Here is a 17,816-nt window from a genome sequence, read left to right on the forward strand (position 1 = left end):
TCCAATCAGTGGTAGCACCTCTTGTCCACACGACTGCTCTCTCCACCTTCTGGGGGCAATGATTACATTATTTTGAAAATAAACTGGCTGCTCTTCATTTGAAAATGTTTATTTATTTATTTATACCTGTTTCTTTGTAAACATTAGTTATTATTAGGTTTAATGAAACATTAAGACAGTCTCAATGAAGAATAGAGGAAGAAACAAACTGTTCCCCAAAAGGGTTTATCTGGTCCTTGTGCCTGAATCTCCCATTTGGCTCGGGGGTTTTCTGAGCCAAAAGAGAAATGTAAAGTACGTAGTCTTTGTTGGCAGAAATGCGGAAACATGCAGATCCTCAGCGAAGACAAGGTCTGCCAAGCATTGAATTCCAAAAGGAATTTGTCACGTTAGGGCTTAGAGAAGGGATGATGGTCATGGAACGGATAATGCCCTCAACAAGGAGAAAGTTCCACGCTAGCCTTTCTTGGAATGACTCTCCACTTTTAGCCCTGGGCTTCTGTCAAGGCAATTCAATGCAAGTGACTCTGAGAGATGCTCATCTCTGAAATATGAGAAAACCAGCAGGGAGCCCCTGAGCCTGCAGGTCCTCACAGTGAGCTCAACAACAGAAAACTTCTGGGATTTCATTTTAACTCTCTCCAGCCGAGTCGCAAGGAACAAGGAAGCAAGGCGAGTTCAATGGTGAGGGATTCTGCAAGTAGAACCATAGACCCCGTGAAGGGGGCAGAATGCAATGAAGCAAGTCTGTAGCATCCAAAGCCACTCTACTTCCTGCATCTAAAAATCTATGTTCTGAGGAACCACAAGCTAAAATTAATTATTATTAATGAATGTTTGATAATATGCCATTACTGGCCTAAGGGACATGCATGTATAATTCTATTTAATCTTTATAACTATGTGATGTAGGAACTAACATCACCCTCATTTTATAAATGAGGAAATAGAAACACAGAGATATTGGGTAGGTTGCCTGAGGCTACCCAGCTAGGGAATGGGGAGGAAGGGATCTGAACCCAGCTTGGTGAGTCTTACATGATTTACCGCTTCCCACTTCTAATGTGATCCAATTCCCAGAAGCCCAGGTTTGTAAATGCCTGCATCAGACTATCTAAGTAGCACAGTTGCAAATGAGACAGGTAGAATGAGGAGGCAAGTATCAACTTGGGGGCTTCTAGTCAGACGGTGCAGAAATGGACTCATTTGCCCCTCCACTTTCTACTTCTCTGGGACTGGCAGCTCCTTCGTGTCTCCCCCATAAAATTAATTACTTAAAGCCACACATCCATGTCCTACTGATTGACAAGCTTAAGGGGGGTGTGTATTGGCTCCCGGGTGGGGCACACCTGCTCCTGGCCTGTGATAGCACACGGCAGGCATCTGTCTGTTCCTGACTAGGATCGCAGGTAGAACTGCACCTTTCTCGAAGGGACTCAAAATGATTTATGTCACATTCTCATTAATCCGTGTAAGTCTAAATGAAATGTTTTTGATGGGGTGATAGGAAACTAATTTCAGCACAGTCTGTTTTGAATTCCTATTTTTAAGTACAGAGAGCCAGTCACCAGATTTAAAAATCCATTTACCAAACACCAAAAAGCCTTCCTTTCTGCACTCAGAAGGATGATTTTACATTAAACACAGATGGTCATGCTCCCGAGGGAGCTGAGCTAATACATTTATCATCTAGAAGCTAATATTTTTTTGTTCATTAGGTAATTCATTTTTAGAAAATTGGAAAGATTTATAGACAAGGACTAACACTTCTTTAATAAACAACTGAAATTATTACTTCTAGAAACAGCAATATTCTAGTAGAACCTTCCATGTTAACCTAACAAAGGTTAGTCTCCCAGTGAAATAAACTAGAAAGTTATATTTAGTTCTCTGAATTAAGCTCTGAAGGACTAATTGGACATCAATAGTGGCATTTGGTTGGTAGGTGACTTATTTGTCCACAACACCTTCTCCAACACTTTGGCCCTTTCCCAAAATGTCAAGTAAATACAAATATCTAAAGTCACCTTTATGGGGCAATATATCTTGAATATTTATTTTTCCACTGGTTCTGAAGAGATCGGGGCATACATTTGACTCTTTGGCTAAATGAGCAGAAATCATACAGATCATCTAAATCCCATTTTACAGATGGGAATCTGTGGCCTAGAGAAGTCAGATGTCCTGCCTAAAGATACCCAGTTGATCGATTATAGACTTGAGAAGCCCAGAGCTAACTCTACTGGTTACTAGCTCACTGCTTTTTTTCCTAGACTCTCTTTGGGAATAATAATAGCTATCTTTTGCTGTTGCTTTCTCTGAGCTGCATTCATGATTGCTTTTATTCCTCACAATAACCATAGGCCCCAGCATTATTACCCCCATTTCACATGGGGAAGCTGCCCAAAGTCTCACAGGTAGACGGACAGAGGCGGGATTCTACCCACATCATCTCACACCTGCATCACATCCTCACCGATGTGCCACACCGTCTTCTTGGAACACCATTCAGCCTGACAACGATGCCAAGTTCAAGGAATGCAGTGAAAAAGGAGGGGCCAACTCATCCTTCAATAACTGAACAGGAGGGATGAGTTACCTTTCCCACTGCTCTTCCCAGTGTGAGCCTTTCTCAGCCCAGCTGCCCTTTATTATTCCGCCACTGTTCTCTCCGGGGGCCCAGCTGGAAGCTCACTGTCATGGCTGCGTAGCCCTGGAATAACCCGTGTTTTCATTCATTGAGGAATGTCTGCATTTGGATGTCCCTCAACACAATTTTTAAGGGCTATATTTCAAATGCTTGGAATTTACTGAATATTCTACACAGTTAAATAAATGACCAGTGGGACAGGCTAGGCACAAACGTTGAATGTTTGTCATTAATGATGGGCTCTATGTCTGAGCCGAGTATCCATCATGTTTTGGAAATATCTAGCAAGGTTTCTCGTGAGTCATACAGATATTTGTTCTTAGTACAGCTGCTAATGCTATACTTACTACTACTTTTGTTATTAATTCCTAGCCCTTCCCCAATCTCTTCTGTCTCCACACCTTTATTTTTCAAGATTTTTTGGGGGAAGGGGGTTGTTTCTAGGACAGTATGATATGGGTACTTTGGCTTTGCAATCAGCAGCATGTCAAGAGGGCAAGAAAATAATCAAGGAGCTTTACTTTCCCAGTTAAGAAACAGCTGGAAATGCTTCCCACCTGTTGGAACTGGTCTAACAGCACCATTTTGATGTAACATTTTGGGGTCAGGATTTTCTAGGGCCAATTTAGAAATATGTCCTCGAAGATTATAAAAACAGCTTCTACCTCATCTTCGTTTATTGGATCTTGCCTTAAATAGAATAATTCTGAGAATCAGTGAGGGTGAGTTGAGATGAAGGATCATTTGTGCTGAAAGTCCCAAGATCAAATCCAACGAATGCCAGCTCATCTGGTATCACAGTGAGTTACTAAAAGTAAGGGCCATAGAGCTGCTTGGGTGTGAATCCTTGCACCTCTGTGACCTTGGGCAAGTTACTGTTCCTCCCAGTGCTTCAGTTTCCTCATTTATAATCTGGGGATAATCACAGTACTTACTTTATAGGTTATTATGAGGGTGAAATCCTTAACATCAGTACAATATTGAGAGAAGAGCCTGGAGAGATGGTAAGCTCCCAGTTCATGTCAGCTATTGTGGACACCACCAACCACCACTAGCAGTCTCAGTGCACTGAATAGTGAAGAATGGCTCTTTGGTTCTATGGGACTTTTGATAATTCTGGACTTGGATTCTCTTTGGGTATACATGTGGAATCCAGAACTTACCTGGATTCTTATTCCTGGTCCAAGAACCTTGCTGTGTGGCCACCCTTAGACCAACACCCACACCCTCTTGGTGCTCCATGGACAAGCCACTGCTCACCCTGCCACTGTTGGGAGTGTCTCTATATCATACCTTGTCTCCGCCGGCTGTTGAGTTTCCTAAAGCAGGTCCCTTCCACAAGGCGGTTCAGACGCTGTTGTTTGATCAGCTCTACGATTTCTGGCTGAATCTTCTCCTTTAGTTCCCTGTTAAAGGATAAACACATATTCCACTGCATGCCTTGAGAAACAGTGTTTGGTTGGACAAGCTCACGGGCAGAAAGGACAGGGAAGAGAGAGCTGAATCTTTTCATGAACATCTCAGTACCTTCCAAATCAGTGCTTTAGAGAACCATTAATTAGGTGTCATCAGTCAGGGTTATATGTTATGATAACAGTATAGATTCTCTGACATTTACAGAACATCCACAAAAGCACCAGCCCTTTCAGCAATGTCTTTCCAGACCAAAGATCCTGAGAGATTTCTTCTCTTCTTTTACAAAGTCACTGTCATAAATGATCTATGCAAAAATTCATTCAACTCTGCCAGGTCAGTAAATCCCTAATCACATTTTCTCTCCCAGATATTGCTTCTCTGCAATGAGTCAACTCCTAGGCTACGCTTGTGGTCTGAACAAACAGGAATGTTGGGCAGGAATGCAATGACTGGTCCAGGGCAAACACTGCATTTTGGGCAACCCTTAGGACCATATTTTGCTTTCGAGTCCATCACTCACAAATGGGACAACAACACTGTCCCAGATTCTAGCTCATAGAGATTGGGAAAATGATGGGATAAATTGAAGAATATCTGTATCTCACTTCAGGCTAATATGATGTAATTTAGTTTCAAATGTACTATGCTGCAAAGATACCATAATAGACTGCAATGGTTTTCAAAGTTTTGGTTTTTAGAGTAGAGATTTTTATAATATGAAATTTTACGTAGCCCTCTAGGGCTTGAATCCGGTAAAGCTGAGTTGTTCTAGTTGCAGCTGGACAGGGAGACCCAGAGCACGGCCCTCAAAGCAGGGTAGAAAGTGTTGCCCAAAACAGAAACCCAGAAGTCAGAAGGCTAGAGTTTCAGTCTAGGCAAGTAAGTACCATCTCACATAACTCATCTAAGTCTCAGTTTCCCCATCTATAAAATGGGGATAAGAACCTTTCCTGAGCAACTGCTGCAACTCCCAAGGAGACGTGTGAGCAGAAGTGCTCTGTAAGCACTGGGCAGGAATTCTTGGAATGACTGAACTTCCTTTGATAATATTCTCTCCTTTCTCCAGGCTCAACACTCCATATGTCAAATTACGCTGAAGTCAAGGCTCACATATTTGTCAGCCTCAGGATCTGCAGGCAGCCTGCTCTCACCGTGTTCCATTCTCAGGTGGGGAAAGCACTAGCAGCTGCTGTGATACCTGGGGAACAGGTATTTATCTCATCATTTCCGTCTTACAGATGGGGAAACACCTCACAGAGTTTAAGTGCAGAGCAGAAGTACAGACTAGGGTGTCCCTTGTGCAAGCTGCTTCCATTCACATCAAAAAAAAAAAAAAAATAGGACAAAAAAAGTTAAACAAAAGGATCTGGCCATCTAACAGTGTATTCTAGTATTCCATTAATGCATTACTTAGACTTGAATGGCCTAGAACCTCCTGTCATTTGATGCTGTTCCAGTTGAACATTTTATAAAGCATAATATGGAAATTTGGTCATAACGCAACTTGGTACATTTGGAGAGCCTTTTCTGTACAGGTCTCACAGAGTTTCACCTCAGGCTTTCAGATCACTAAAACTGTTTATCATCAGCATTCAGCTTTTATAAAACGGACTCAGTGGATTAAAGCTTTGATGAACCCTGCTCTGGAGAAGAAGGAGGGAATTGTCCATGAATCACACATGAGGAGGAGAGCGACAGACAGCACCTGAGGATGGAGAAATCACAGGAGAAAGGGTTTTGGAATTTCCTCAATTCTTTGATTATTGATGTCTCTTTTCTAAAATGAATTTTTATTTATAAACACTCTTAAAGCCACCAAGCAAATGAATTCTCTTTAATAATAGCTTTGCTAAGCTGGGGTTGAGTTAGTAAAATGGAGAGTAAGAGATATACAGAAGGACCAAAAAGGAGGAAACAATTTAAAGTTCTTCTGAGTAATTTTAATTGATGCTTTATGACTCTTTAGCATAAGTCTGGGTGTGCGTGGCCACGACCCATTCCATTACGGAACTGTCTTCAGGGGACAGACTATTGGAGTAAGTGACTCTGCTGCAGCAAGAGCTCCCCTTTTTTCTTTTAAACCCCAAAGGATTCTAGAAAAGGAATGGATAATGAAGGATATGGGACAGCTTTTCCTTTCTCTTTCCCTATGAATGGACTCAGTGGCTATAAAATTCACCCATATTACGAAAACATGAGTAATCCCTGCATTACTGTTTCTGTGGGCGAGATTTGACCTCTGGGGCAATCCATGTAATAACAACATGGACTTTAATTGGACTTTGAAATTCTCAGTTTGGGGTCAGTGAAGCCAAGGTCATGGGTTCACAGGCTTTGCTTTTACAAATATTCCTCTAATTTTATCTAGAAGGCTTGTAAATAAATAAAAATGAAGGGGATGAAAGGAGGGAGGATAAAAGAACATATGAAGGGCAATTCAAAATCTAGCACTATTTCCGGAAAACAATTCGAAGTCCGGGTCGCTGCTATAGACAGAAGACAGACAGCACCACTAGACTGATGTGTTTCCTTCCCTGACCTGGGGCTGCCTTACTGTGCTACCATTTGGTGTCCATCTTGAATGGTGTGCAGGGGGTGGGGTGGGGCAAACTTTTTCTGCAAAGGGTCAGATAGTAAATATTTTAGGCTTTGTGGGCCATACAGTGCCTGTCGCAACTACTTAACTCTGCCGTTGTTGTGTGAAAGTAACCATAGACATATGTAAAAAATGAGTGTGGCTGTGTTCCAATAGAATTTTATTTACAAAAACAGGCGGCTGGCTGGATTTGGTCTGTGAGCCATAGTTTGCCGACCCCTAATCTGGAACAGCTCACTGGAAACTTTGGGCTGACTGACACTGTCATTTTGATGGAAACTGATCTGTTTCTGTCTCAATGCTGGAGTGTCTCAGGGCTCAGTTCTTGGTCCTCTTTGATTCTTTATCATACAGACACATGGCTCTGAATATCAACTCTATGCTGACAACTCCCAAATTTCTACGTGCAGTCTAGACCCCTCTGGTGAACTCCAGACTCATTTGCCTTCTACACACCTCCACTTGGATGTCTCATAGACACCTCAAACTTGCCACGTCCAAAGCTGGACTCCTGCTCCCCTTGTCCACACAGCTCCACTCACAGTATTCCCCATCCCAACCCCATCCTTTAGTTCTGGAAAAAATCCTTGAGCTCACTCTTGACTCCTCTCTCTTATACTCAGCATCTAATCGAGCAGGAAATACCACTGCCGTGTATCATAAAACTATACCTTATCTAGATTAGAGAATCTAATGACTTCTCCTTACCTTTTGCCTGGATTATTGAACTAGCCTCCTAACCGACCTCCCTATTTCCAGCCTTGCTTCCTTAGAGTCTATTCCCAATACAGCAGCCAGAGGGATCATTTAAAAACCTAAGTCAGACCATGTCACTCTCTGCTCAAACCCATCCAGAGGGCCTATTATGGCCAATAAGGCCCCATGTAATCAGGGCCCTGCAACTTTCTGGCCTTACCCCTATGGCTCTCCACCTCACCTATTCCATTCCAGGCACACTGGCCTCCTTGCTAGTCATACAATGATAGTGAATGCTATCAGCACATTGTTCAGACCTCAGGGCCTCTAAATTTCTTCTCCCAAATGCCTACATGGCCTGCTCTCTGGAGCCCTCACATATGAGCTCTGTGCTCATATGTCACCACTGTAATTTGAGAGATCTCTTCTAATCTCTATTTAAAAGTGCAAACTCTCCATTTCCCTTATCCTGTTTAATGTTTTCATTGCATGCATTCCCTTTTAGCATGCTATGTAATCAACATATTTACCATGTTTACTTTCTGTGTCTCCCCACTAGAATATAATCACCCCAAGGGCAAGGATTGTGTCTGCTTTCTTCATCGTAAAATCGCCAAACTATAGCAAAGTGCCTGGCATGGTGCAGACCCTGGATAAATATTTGTCAAGTGTTCTGAAGATTGAAAATTATCTAAATGACCAGACTGTCCTTCTGGCTTTGGTTACAAGAAAGCTCTGAGCTAAGCTTGCAGCCCATCTTTAGTGAGGCTGCTGATGTCAGGGTAGGTATCATAGGCTTAAATCTCGCTCTAAGCAGCTAATAATAAGAGTGAGCCTTTCTTTGAGTAGATATTATGGGCCGGGCATGCACTATATACTTTTTATGCTCTAATTTGCTGAATCCTTATAACAACCCAATGGGGTGGACATTTTTAACCTCTTCACTTTTTAGAGATGAATTCTGGAAAAATTCCTCAACCTGATCATCTCACTCATGAATTAAAGTTTGGTTAAGTAAATTGCCTTACTCTGAACCCATTCTGTTGGCTCCCAGAGCTCAGGTTTTATACATTTTATTATTTTGCTTCACTAGTATTTATTCTTGCACCTTCCTTCACCCCTCATCAAGACAGCGTTAACTGACCTAATTTTGAAATATTCAAGCTTTATATATCCATTTACTTGGATAATTGTGTGGCTGGACTTATCTTCCCTGTTAAGTCACGCTAAGTAGAAAATAACAAATATCCCCCTCTGAAATAATTAATCAAGAGCTAAGAAACAAAACAGAGTTTCTTCCACCTGCTGAATGTACATTTTCCTCCCCAAATAATATTTGTTCACTCCGAGCTGACATCGTCCTTCTCAGGAAGCAAAAGGGTTTTAGAAAAATGATGTGTGTGCCTTGAGCTGTCTGCTGCTGAGTGGGGTCTGCTACCCTGCTGTGTGCAGAATGCAGAGATTCCAGGCAAGGTGGGGGGAGTTTCGTGGGGGTGCTGAGGGGCAGGAGAGATGGCCCATAGCCAACTGGGCACCTCACTAGTGGTGAGCCCCAGCCAAGTCGCTTGTTCTTGTCTGCAAAATGACAGCTTAAATCGGATGACCTTAAAGTTTCTTTTTAGCTGTAACATTCTAACATCTTAACTCCAAACCTGAGTTAGTGGCATCCCCCAAGTGCTCTTGGGAAAACATGCACTTCCTCTATCAAGCAGTCTGTGGTTAGTCTCTGCATCCCAACCCCTGCAGCTTTTAAAGCCTGGAACAGAAGAGACCCATTGTTTCTGGTTTATAACTGTCCCTAGCATCTAGGGATTTAAGAGTTGCTCAATCCATGTTACATGAATGCATGAATGAGTGAATTAATGAACTAACACAAACATACATGGTGTATCCCTTAATCTTTTCTTTGATTTGTCCCAGGAGCAATTTTGGCAGCATTTAGGCTCCCATCTGACCCCATAATGAGATCCTATCTAACAGATCATTCTAATAGGAAAAGAGGAGACAAAACGCATCACTGGAAAAGCTCAAGGCTGGCTCACGCCTGCCTCTTTCAAAGGGTGGGATGCTCATCAGACAGGTCCAGGACCTCTCCCTTTCACTGCTGTAGCCTCTGACAACTCTGTGACTTTACCGCAATCATATCAAGAACTCCACTGGGGCCAGGGTGCTTTTAAGTCCATGGCTGAGTGATGATGCAAAAGCTCTCATACTGGAGATTTCCTCTATGTTTATACTGCTTCTCCTTACATAACTGTACAGAGTATAGCTTCTTTTGGTAAAGGGAAATGAAACTTGAGACTGTCAACCATGCAGAACTTTGGGAAGTAAAGTTATAAAGCCAAAGCAGGAGCAAAATGTCCACACTTGACAAGCGGTTAATGTTCTTTCTTGGGACAGAGTCATGCTCAAACATTAATTTAGAATCACTTGGCCTTCAATGAAGTGGTTCCACAAATCTCCTTTTAGGTCTTAAGAATTGTTGCAAAAGCATAACAAAGTCTCCCTGTGTTTCTACATCTGCCAAAAACAGATGCTATGAAATCTAACATTTCACTAACTTGGGCCCTGGGATGAGGTGAGGCACCTCTGTCCCTCCTTGCAGGTGAGAAACTGCACCTCCAGGGAGCCCAGTCATGTATCCAGTGTGCTTTCTGCTCGGTATTTCTGGCTATTGCCTTCTTCTGGCTGAGGACCAATGCAAAATCCCAGCAGTGCCTTTCATAAGAGTTGGCTGGTGCTAGTGCAGTTACAACTTAGGTTTCACAATGATGTAAGCCAAAAACACTTAGGAAGCATTTTCTCTCCCCTGCTGACTAACTTCATCCTGACTAAAGTCTGCAGTCTCTAATGATGCTTTTTAAGATTTAAAAACAAACACACAGTAGATGTTATATCCTGGCTATTGTCTTTTCAGACTTGTGCATGTTTTAACCTCTTCCTGGGCCTGAGCATAGCAAAGGAGTTCTGTTGGGGTGGGATCGGTGGACTCAAGTTCAAGTCTCAGCTCCTCCACTTGCTAGCAAGTTCCTTCAACTCTCTAGATTCTATCCTCATCTTTAAAGGGATGTGAGGAAATGAAATACCATGAGGGGTTGAGGACTTTGCAAACTGCCAAATATTAAAAATGTCAAATATATGAGAGTGAGAAATAGAGAAATGGGCAGGAAAAGAAAGAACCAGAAGCAGAAACAGAGTCAGAGAGAGAGAGGCTTATGATGGGCTCCAGAGTCACACCTATGTTTTAAGTTTGCTTCATATAAATGCTCAATCTTCTGGGGGCAGAATGAGAACAGGGTCAAAATCTTGTACCTATCCCATCCCTATCTCCTCCCCTATAAAATACAAGGGTAACGAAACAGATCTAGCTTTTAGGAAAAAGACCTGGGGAGAGGAACGGGCCAATTGTAAGAGAAGACGGAAAAAATAAAACAAGTCCTCGTGATGGAGGTTCAGAACATTTTAAAGATGGAGATACCTGACATTACGCAACTGTGACAAGTGGCATTTGATGCAAAGTCCTATAAAAAGGAACTGCTGTCTCCCTACTGTAGATCTACTAAATGTTTATAGTCTCATGGGTGATATAAGATCCTTTGATGCCAACCAGAGCCAACTGGGCAGGGAGAAGGCTGCCCTCTCTCTTTTTCTCCAGTTCTCCTCCCTTCCTCCCACTCATTCCCATTCATGGTCCTTATTACAGTGAATCTTCATAGTGCTTTCATCATCAGTAGACCTCATTCTGGCTGGGTCAGAGCATCTGGCCACTCAAAGAACATCCACATAGAAAATAGTTTCACAGGCAAAATAAATTGTCCCAAGCATTGGAAAAGCTGCAATATTTTCTAGCTTCACATCTCTGGGAAATGGGCAGTAACTGGGCCACTTCCTGGTTTAGATGAACTCTGTCAGCACCTGTGCCTACCTCCCACTTAGCCTTGACCCCACTCCTGCTTGGCATCCACAAGTTGCTGCTGAGGCTTCATTAACTGAATTTAGATCTTTTGGAATGTTTTTTGTTGGCCTTCCCTAAAGAGTTTACAATCCAGCCCAGCTGTGTGACAGGTTTTCATTAGAAATGGTAGTCAGAGCCTCTGAGAAGACGGAGGACAGGGGTAACTTACAGAATCGGGCGAGACTGGAAATCTTCCTGGTTCATCCTCTCAGACTGGCGGATTTTCAGGATCTCGGTGTAGCTCAGGTTCTGCAGTTTGCTCTTGAACTGGTCCAGGGAACTAGGCTTGGTTGTAAGTGCTCTCATAACCTGCTCCTTCACCACCTGCATTACCTGTAGATGAAAGGAAGACCATAATTTTCCTGGGGGCTGATCTTTCCCATTCAGAAAACTCTTCCAGAGTTCATGGTTCTCTGCATCCCTAATCCCAATCCCCTATGCAGACACTCTGAGGCCAAACTCTGCACACACTTTTACAAAGAGTAAATTCCCATCACACCTTCTTTCCATTTTCTCTTGCACCACTGGAACAACAAGGAAGGAAATGGGTGGGGGGAGGAAAGCTTGGGGTGGGAGGAGTGTTCCATTTGCTGGATGTATTTTGTGACTGCTGCTAAAGCAACACTGTAAATAATGCAACTCAAGTGTCAGAAATGAAAGAAGGCCAAGTGATAGCTAGAAACCCACATACTAATTATTTTTTTTCCAGGAGAAAATCACTGAGACACAATTAACTGTGGAAGCTCGGTTGGCACCAGTTCAAAGGAATGTGAACGGATACCTACGCACAACCCTCCCAGGTTGTTTTCCCCATGTAGTTCGGCCCTGAGTGTTCGTACAAATTATGCACTTAGAAATGTTTATGTGGTATTGCCTTTTAGAGTGAGGCATTAAAAAAAGACGTTTATTAAATTAGAACAGACATATCCCATTGGGAGCCCCAAGAAAAAAGAAAAATATGGTAATTTGCTGCCACAGTACAAGTCTAGAGAAGAAGACAATTAACCATTGCCTCCACTAATGTGGCTTCATCTTTCTCAGAATATATAAAGCAAGAAACAGCCAGGAAACAAGCAGATGCATCCAAGGGACTCAAGGTAATCTTGCTGTTGCTTTTCTCAATCTCTGTTAGAGATGAGAACAACAATTGTTACCATTTATAAGGTGCCTTCACTGTGCCAGATACTATGGCAGGTGCTTAAATATGTTCTTTTCTCTGTATCTACTCAAATCTATGAAGTAGATATTACCATCATCACTACTCAGGTTTCAAAACATTAAATAACTGGTTCAAAATCATCCAACAGGTTGGCAGGTGGCTAAGTTGGGATTTGAACCCAGGATGTTAAACACTCTGCAATGCTACCACCCATGCCACCATTCTCGGTGTCTCCGGTAACCTAAAAACAGAACGAAACTACATACGCATCTCCGCTATATGCTAGATTTTGTGGCAGGCACTTTGCTATTAATCAACTCATTTAATCTTTCCTCCAGTACAGTAGAGTAGGTGTTATGACCACTATTTTAAAGATCAGGAAACTGAGATTGAGAAAGGATTAATGGCTTTCCCAGGTCACACATATCTAGGTGAATTTGACGATGCCACATTGTCCAGTGTGGTGGATACAGCATAGACTTGATGTGGAACAGTCCTGGGTACCTCTTACCCTTTATTACTATGAATGTGATTCTAGTATACTACTTATACTCGGCTTCTATTCAGTTGTCCATTCACTAACTCACACATAGTAAGTACTCAATAATCTCTCACCATCTAGTTCCACCAAGATACCATTTTCATGACATGTCATTTTCATAGTGGTAACAATTTTATAGCATGGAGAAGATCATAGCAAACCAGGACTTCCAAAGCTGCCTGACTGCCAGAAAATGGCAAAATCTCATGGCTGGAGTAAATATCAGTGAGTCCAAATGTCCTCTGAGCACTTGACATCTCCTTGTACTTGCTGAGCTCTGTTCAGTGGTGGTGCAGATTGCAACAAACCCCGCTCACGTTTCTTTCTCCTAGTATAGGTCTGTCCTCCCAACTGTCCTACCCATATCAGGTCCCACCCAATGATCTTCAGAGATCTAGAGGACACTGGGAAGCTGAAGAAGGAAGTGAATACTCCTTGCCAGTAAAACTGAACTGGCTTTTAGAAAAACCTGAGTGGGGCCATCAGGCCTCAAGGGAACCCATCGGTCCATGAACCCCCAACTCAGGATGCCAGGCACCCTCACTCTGTAGTCACTGGCAAACCATCCCTTGCAGTGCACCATAGTCTGCATCATCGGTGTCCACAGGGATCCCACATCAACCACGTCTTCCTTTAACCAACAGAAAACAGATGATCTGAGGGTAAGATGAGCCCCAGTTGACTGGAAGAAAAAGAAATCTATCTAGCTTCAACAGCTATCAACCCTTGTTTTTCCTTATATGCGTCCAACTTTTAGGAATCCAAGTCCACAGTAAGAATACCTTCTACTAAGTAACACATTTGCATTTTTACAGGGAATTCCTCGGAGGCAGTAGCTAATCAAGTGCACGCACACACAAACACACACACACACACAAAGTATAAAATAAACAAAAACCCAAGGCTAAAAGGAATCTTAAGAAGCTTCAGAAGAAAACGTGGGGGCAGACAGACCTATTCCACTCACACATAGATTTGCTTTATCTAACAGTAGGCACCACTGTTCTCAGAGGACCTGCCCATCACACCTGCCCTGAGAAGAAGTGGTTGCTTGGTATAGCAGTTGTGTAAAGGGAATAAAGGCAGATGGCCTTGGGACCTTGGTCTCATGGGAGAGCCCAAGGCTTGGCTGCTCCCTGTGGTCTAACTCATCCACTCGTTATTAGCTTACCGTAAGTCAGACTGTATTGATGGAATCTACTAACAAATATTTGCTAGTCACAGGGAATTCAAAGATGAGTAAGATATGGTCCTTCCCTTCTGTGAACTGATGGTATAAAAAGAAAGATAGACATGGGCAATGATCTTTATAACAGAAGTGTGGAAATGATGGAGAAGACAGACTGATGGATTTTGTTGGCCGATGGGAAGGCGTTTCAGAGAAGAAGACAATTCATATGGGTTTTGAAGAAAGAACAGGTTTTCACTGGTGTGGGAAGAGATGAATAACCTGGACACCATCACACATTAGTGCCTTTAAACCTGGGCTTCATCTGAATTGGTACCAGTTACGTAAGCATCTTTTCATGCTCCTAGCAAAATGGCATAAAGGAAAATTTCCAGTTGACCTTCTGTTTTTACTCAGGCAAATGGCTAAATTTGGGATGCTTGACAAATTTTGAAAATTGTGACCATCTTCTATCATGCATTATAAATGGTTCAATTTGGTCGAGGCTGAACTATAATGTTTGCTGTTTCATGTGAAAGGCACCGCAGAAACTGCTTTTTTCCCCATTTAGAGAGATCAGATTTGAACCAAGGAGATAATTACTGTCTCCCATGACTATTTGACCTTCTGGTGGGAGGTGGGACATGGGAGAAAGACAAAGATGCAGTGGTTAGAATACTAGATATGCAAGGAACAATTTTTAAATAGAATCAGATTAAAGCTTTGAGAGTTTTGGTGATATAGCCACTCCCTTTATTTTATAGATGAAGAAATAGAAGCTCAGGTGATTTCCCCCTGTGGGGCTACCACAGAGATGACAATCAGCAAACCACATCTTCCTAAACACAATGAATTGTCTAAGAGGTGGGCATGTGATCCAAACTGACCAACCCAGCATCCTTCCCCCAGACTTTGCACTTGAAGATGGAGCTGAAGCATGTTCTTTTTCCCTCAAATTGAGACGTATAAGTCTGTGACCTTTAATATAAGTGTAAGATAATGAGAACAATGCCAATGGAATCAGATAGAAGATAGAAATGTGAGAGAAAGTGTTGGTAAGGTGTAAAACTCTCCTCAACCATAAAGTCAACTCAACCATTACATTTAGTGGTTTGGTTATGCAAATCTTTTTTCTCCTTAAGGTGGCTTGAATGGAGTTCTTATCACTTGCAACCAAAGAGTCCTAGTAAATAAATACACTATAGTTTAAGAGGAGTACCAGCTGTGGGGCTGAGTTTTCCTGGGTGGGAGGAGAAGGAGAGGGAAGCTGGATAGAAAGACCAAAGTGACTTCTTTAAGAGATTACTTTTAAAAAAAAATCACCTTCACTTATATGCTCGTAGTTCCTTTGCATGGGAATAGCAATAATCCCTTATGAGTGTGGGAAGCTCTCCAAGTCCTACTACCTCATGCTTAAAATCCACTGTTAGAGCCTCATTCTTTTAGCTTAAGACTTGGATCCCCATTAGATGCAAGAATCTGTAAGTGGAACAATTCTTTAAATTCCCAATGATCACTTATACTTCAGTTTAAAGAATATATAGAGTCTTTCCTAAGAGCAGACTGCTAGGGAGAAGAGAGACAGATCATGAGCCCCTCCCTTTCCTCCAGTCCCTGGAGAAGGGGTGCAAGCAGTGGGTATAAAGCATAGAAGAAAAGCTGGTGGAGCAAAACACTGGCTTTGCGTACTTCACTTCACAATTCTGCTCGATACTGGCTCCGAAGTTCTGTGGTCTCTTTTCTTTTGTAGCTGTGTGCCAAGGAAATAACCCCCAGGAAATACGTCATTGATTTTTTTAGGAAGACAAACCAGTATATAAATCAAATATTCCTCTGTGCCTTTATAAAGTGGCCTCTACAAGGGTTACAATTAATGACTTTAAGTTTCAGCTAATGCTCCATGTGTGCAATTTAAATCAAGACAAACACAACCACCATCCTTAATTCTGTCCTTCTTGGCAAAGATCAGAAGACCTTTTGCCATTTGTTTGAAAAACCCACAGACGTGTTACAGAGACATCAGCAAATCGATGGAGTTATAACTTCTTAGTTACAGAATGTGCTTTGCTACAGACATCAAAGAAATCATGTTCTTAGAATCTGCATTCACTGTTGGTATTGATCAATTATTCAAGCGATGTCTGAAATGATGTGTTTTGGGAGTCCTCCCAAGTGCATCCTTCTCTGTGATAATGCCATGGTTTACAAACGAAATGGGAGCCATAGGTCTTGCCCCCACAAGATTCTTGTATTTCAACTGGACATAAACTTTTGGCTCCTTGGAAGACTGGGGTTAAAATTGTTACATGTTGATGATCCCTGCACGGAGTTAAGCAAGCTGTAAATCATTGTTGCTAAATTTAAATGTGCTCCTGTGTTTTATTCGAAGATCCACTGTTTCTCCTATTCTGTTCACTTCTCTGATTCTGGCTTTACACCACAATCTTTTATCCACCATCATTCATTCACTCCATTCAACAAATATTTACCAACCACTTACTTAGTACAAGGCACTGTGAAACATTCCACACACTGTGCTAAATGGGCTCATGATCTAAGAAAGTGCATGAGACACCTACGTAGGGGCCTCACCCAAGGTAGGAAGTAATAGCATTGTGGAGCCAGGGACAAGGCATTCATTCCAAAATATTTACTGAGCCCCTCTCAAGTGTTGGCAGCACCAGGAGGGCTTGGGGAGAGTCCAGAAGTGGGCCTGATGAAGCGTGGGGAGGGGGTCATTCTTGGTGGAGGAAACAATGTGAGCAAAGGCTCAGAAGGAGGATAGCACAGCCCTGGGTGGGGACGGGTATATCATGGCCTTGTTTAGTTGGAGAAACAAGGTAGGACGGGGAGGTTGTGGTTGAAAGGCAGGTTGGGGCCAGATGGCCGGCACCTTAGATGGTTAAGAATTTGGGATTTTTTTTCTTTCTGAAACTATTGAGAAGCCACCAGAGGCTTTTGGGGTGTGCGATGGAAATCAGTGTTATGGAGTCCACTGGGACACTATGAAGGAGTTATTATTTCTGCTCCGGTTGGAGTCAGGTGGGGACATCAGGGAAATCTGCATGGTTGAGGCAAAATGTGTGCTGGGACTTGAAGGAGGAACGGGAGTCCTCTGGCAAGGGGGATTCCTGGCAGAGGGATAAATAACAGCAAAGCAGGGGAGGTAGATCATGCATGCCTCAGGCATTTAGGAAAGCTTCTGGGATCTACGTTAGTAGCTCTCACTGGATGCATGAGTATTGGCTGCAGTGTGATTTCTCACCCTATAGCAACTGACACACCCAACTTTGAATCCAGGCTGTCCATTTCCTAGATCCGTGACCTCTCTTCAGGATATCTGACCTCTCTGAGATGGACTTTCATCCTCTGTAAGCTGGAAGTCCTAAGCCTTTATAATGTATCAGGCTGTTGTAAGTGGATAACACCCTTTATGGTACATGGTGGATACTTAAAAAATGTGAGTTCTCCTTCCTGAGCATTACTTTTCTCTTTGTAAAATGGAAATAATAACACTGAATTCACTGAGTTGTTGTGAAAATTTAACAAGGCATTACATGCAAAGTACCTGATATACTGACTGGAACACAGCTGCACTTAGCAAATGTGGATTCCCCTTCCCTCCCAGAAGGGAA

At 42.5% G+C, this 17,816-nt stretch overlaps 1 protein-coding gene across 5 annotated transcripts in view; it reads right to left on the minus strand.

The window, feature by feature from the left end:
* ELMO1 (engulfment and cell motility 1) overlaps positions 1 to 17,816 on the minus strand; it is a 548,078-nt gene that overhangs the window by 32,061 nt on the left and 498,201 nt on the right. For all 5 annotated transcript variants that reach the window (XM_037837090.1, XM_037837088.1, XM_037837089.1 and 2 more), the window contains 2 exons: positions 11,483 to 11,646; positions 3,944 to 4,056 (listed from right to left, as the gene is read on the minus strand). In XM_037837090.1, coding sequence (XP_037693018.1) covers positions 3,944 to 4,056; positions 11,483 to 11,646 — 277 coding nt within the window. The remainder of the gene's footprint in view (positions 1 to 3,943; positions 4,057 to 11,482; positions 11,647 to 17,816) is intronic.

This window comes from Choloepus didactylus, chromosome 5 (assembly GCF_015220235.1).
Source record: "Choloepus didactylus isolate mChoDid1 chromosome 5, mChoDid1.pri, whole genome shotgun sequence".
In the NCBI taxonomy this organism is placed as follows: Eukaryota; Metazoa; Chordata; class Mammalia; order Pilosa; family Megalonychidae; genus Choloepus; species Choloepus didactylus.